Below are 1,460 nucleotides of genomic sequence, written 5' to 3' on the forward strand. Positions count from 1 at the left end.
CTCTTCACTCTTTCCTTTTTGTCTACTGTTGAGTCCGTGAGAGAAAGTGGTGGATTTTCAGGGAAGACGACTGAAAATGTGGAGCTTTTCTTCATTTCGTTGACTTGAGTTTCTTCATCTCTTCATCTGGGTTTGTGACATTTTAGCGGAAAATGAGGAAACATGGATGGCAACTTCCTTATCACCCACTTCAGGTGCTCTTTTCCTGGAAAATTTTCAGTTTACCCCCTTTCTCTTTGGATCTCAAAGTGATTTTCGTTGTGAAGTTCTGATTTTGATGTAATTTCTCCGACTTTATTTTCCTGGGAAAAGGTGGTGGCAGTTGCTGTGTTCTTGGCTCTAGGGTTTGCTTTCTATGTGTTCTTTGCACCCTTTGTTGGCAAGAGGATGTATCAGTACATCGTGATGGGCGTTTACACTCTTCTGGTGAGCTGAATTTTCTTCTTTCGCTTTATGAGTTTTTTGTCTGAGATCTGCCTTGTTCTTTGCTTAAAGATAAGATTGTATAGTTTTGGCTTTTAATGCGTTATCCCTATTTAGTGGCCTTTTTCTTTTTCTGGGTCATGGTTATCGTTCTGCTAACACATTTTCCTTAGTTCTATGATCTGAAAATATGTTACTATCATATATGTGGAAATGGATCACTTTTCCTGTAGTTGGGTTTCCCTTTGGGCCTGGTGGAAGATCAAAGGCCTCCATTCTTATGCACGTTTGCAGAATTATCCGAGAAATGCACAAGTTAGCTTATCTCTTGAAAATTTCTTGATTCCAAGCCATTTGTTGTGTGTAATGGAAGATTTGTTCACATCAATGGTGATTTCTTTTCCTGACTTGTTCCGTTGTTTTGGATTATTGGATGAATTCAAGATCTTTAGTCCGAGCTCTTCCTCTTTTTGAATCTGAGATCATTAGAAAGTTTTGGACTTTATAGGGGTAAATTTTGATAAATTGCTTGTTGTTCCTCTGCTGGATGATTGGTATCTTATTGCAGACAATTTGAGTGACATCTCTTTCTTTCTAGATTACATGTGTCTTTGGCCTATACATATGGTGTGCGGCTTCAGATCCTGCAGACCCGGGAGTTTTCCGGTCCAAGAAGTACGTAAAAGTTCCCGAAAACGGGAAGTTTGCCCGAGCAGACGAGATGAAAGATGGAAATGCAGCTACAGGTGATGGGAATTCATCTCCCATAAGTCTGCTTTGCTCTCCTTTTGCACTGCTTTGTCATTCTTGCAATCGAAGGGATGAATCTTCTGAGCAGAAGATGAGCGAGGATGGAATGTTTTATTGCAGTTTGTGTGAAGTTGAGGTAAGGAGAGGCATTTGAATTCAACGATTTCTTCTTCTTCTTTAGGTGAAGCTTGTTCCACAGTTCATTACCATGAAAAGCTGATAATTTTGCAGAAAATTCCTTGGTTGTGTAGATGATCTAATCGATTCTTTTGGGGGGGGGGGGGGGG

The 1,460-nt window shown here is 40.2% G+C and overlaps 1 protein-coding gene across 1 annotated transcript in view; it reads left to right on the plus strand.

Moving 5' to 3' along the window:
- Window positions 1-1,460, plus strand: part of LOC104822904 (probable protein S-acyltransferase 22) — a 3,874-nt gene continuing 2,414 nt past the window's right edge. Inside the window, exons 1-3 of the mRNA XM_010554262.2 lie at window positions 1-194; window positions 313-426; window positions 1,022-1,309. Of these exons, the coding sequence (XP_010552564.1) occupies window positions 153-194; window positions 313-426; window positions 1,022-1,309 (444 nt within the window). The 5' untranslated portion in view covers window positions 1-152. The remainder of the gene's footprint in view (window positions 195-312; window positions 427-1,021; window positions 1,310-1,460) is intronic.

This window comes from Tarenaya hassleriana, unplaced genomic scaffold (genome assembly GCF_000463585.1).
Source record: "Tarenaya hassleriana unplaced genomic scaffold, ASM46358v1 Cleome39, whole genome shotgun sequence".
In the NCBI taxonomy this organism is placed as follows: Eukaryota; Viridiplantae; Streptophyta; class Magnoliopsida; order Brassicales; family Cleomaceae; genus Tarenaya; species Tarenaya hassleriana.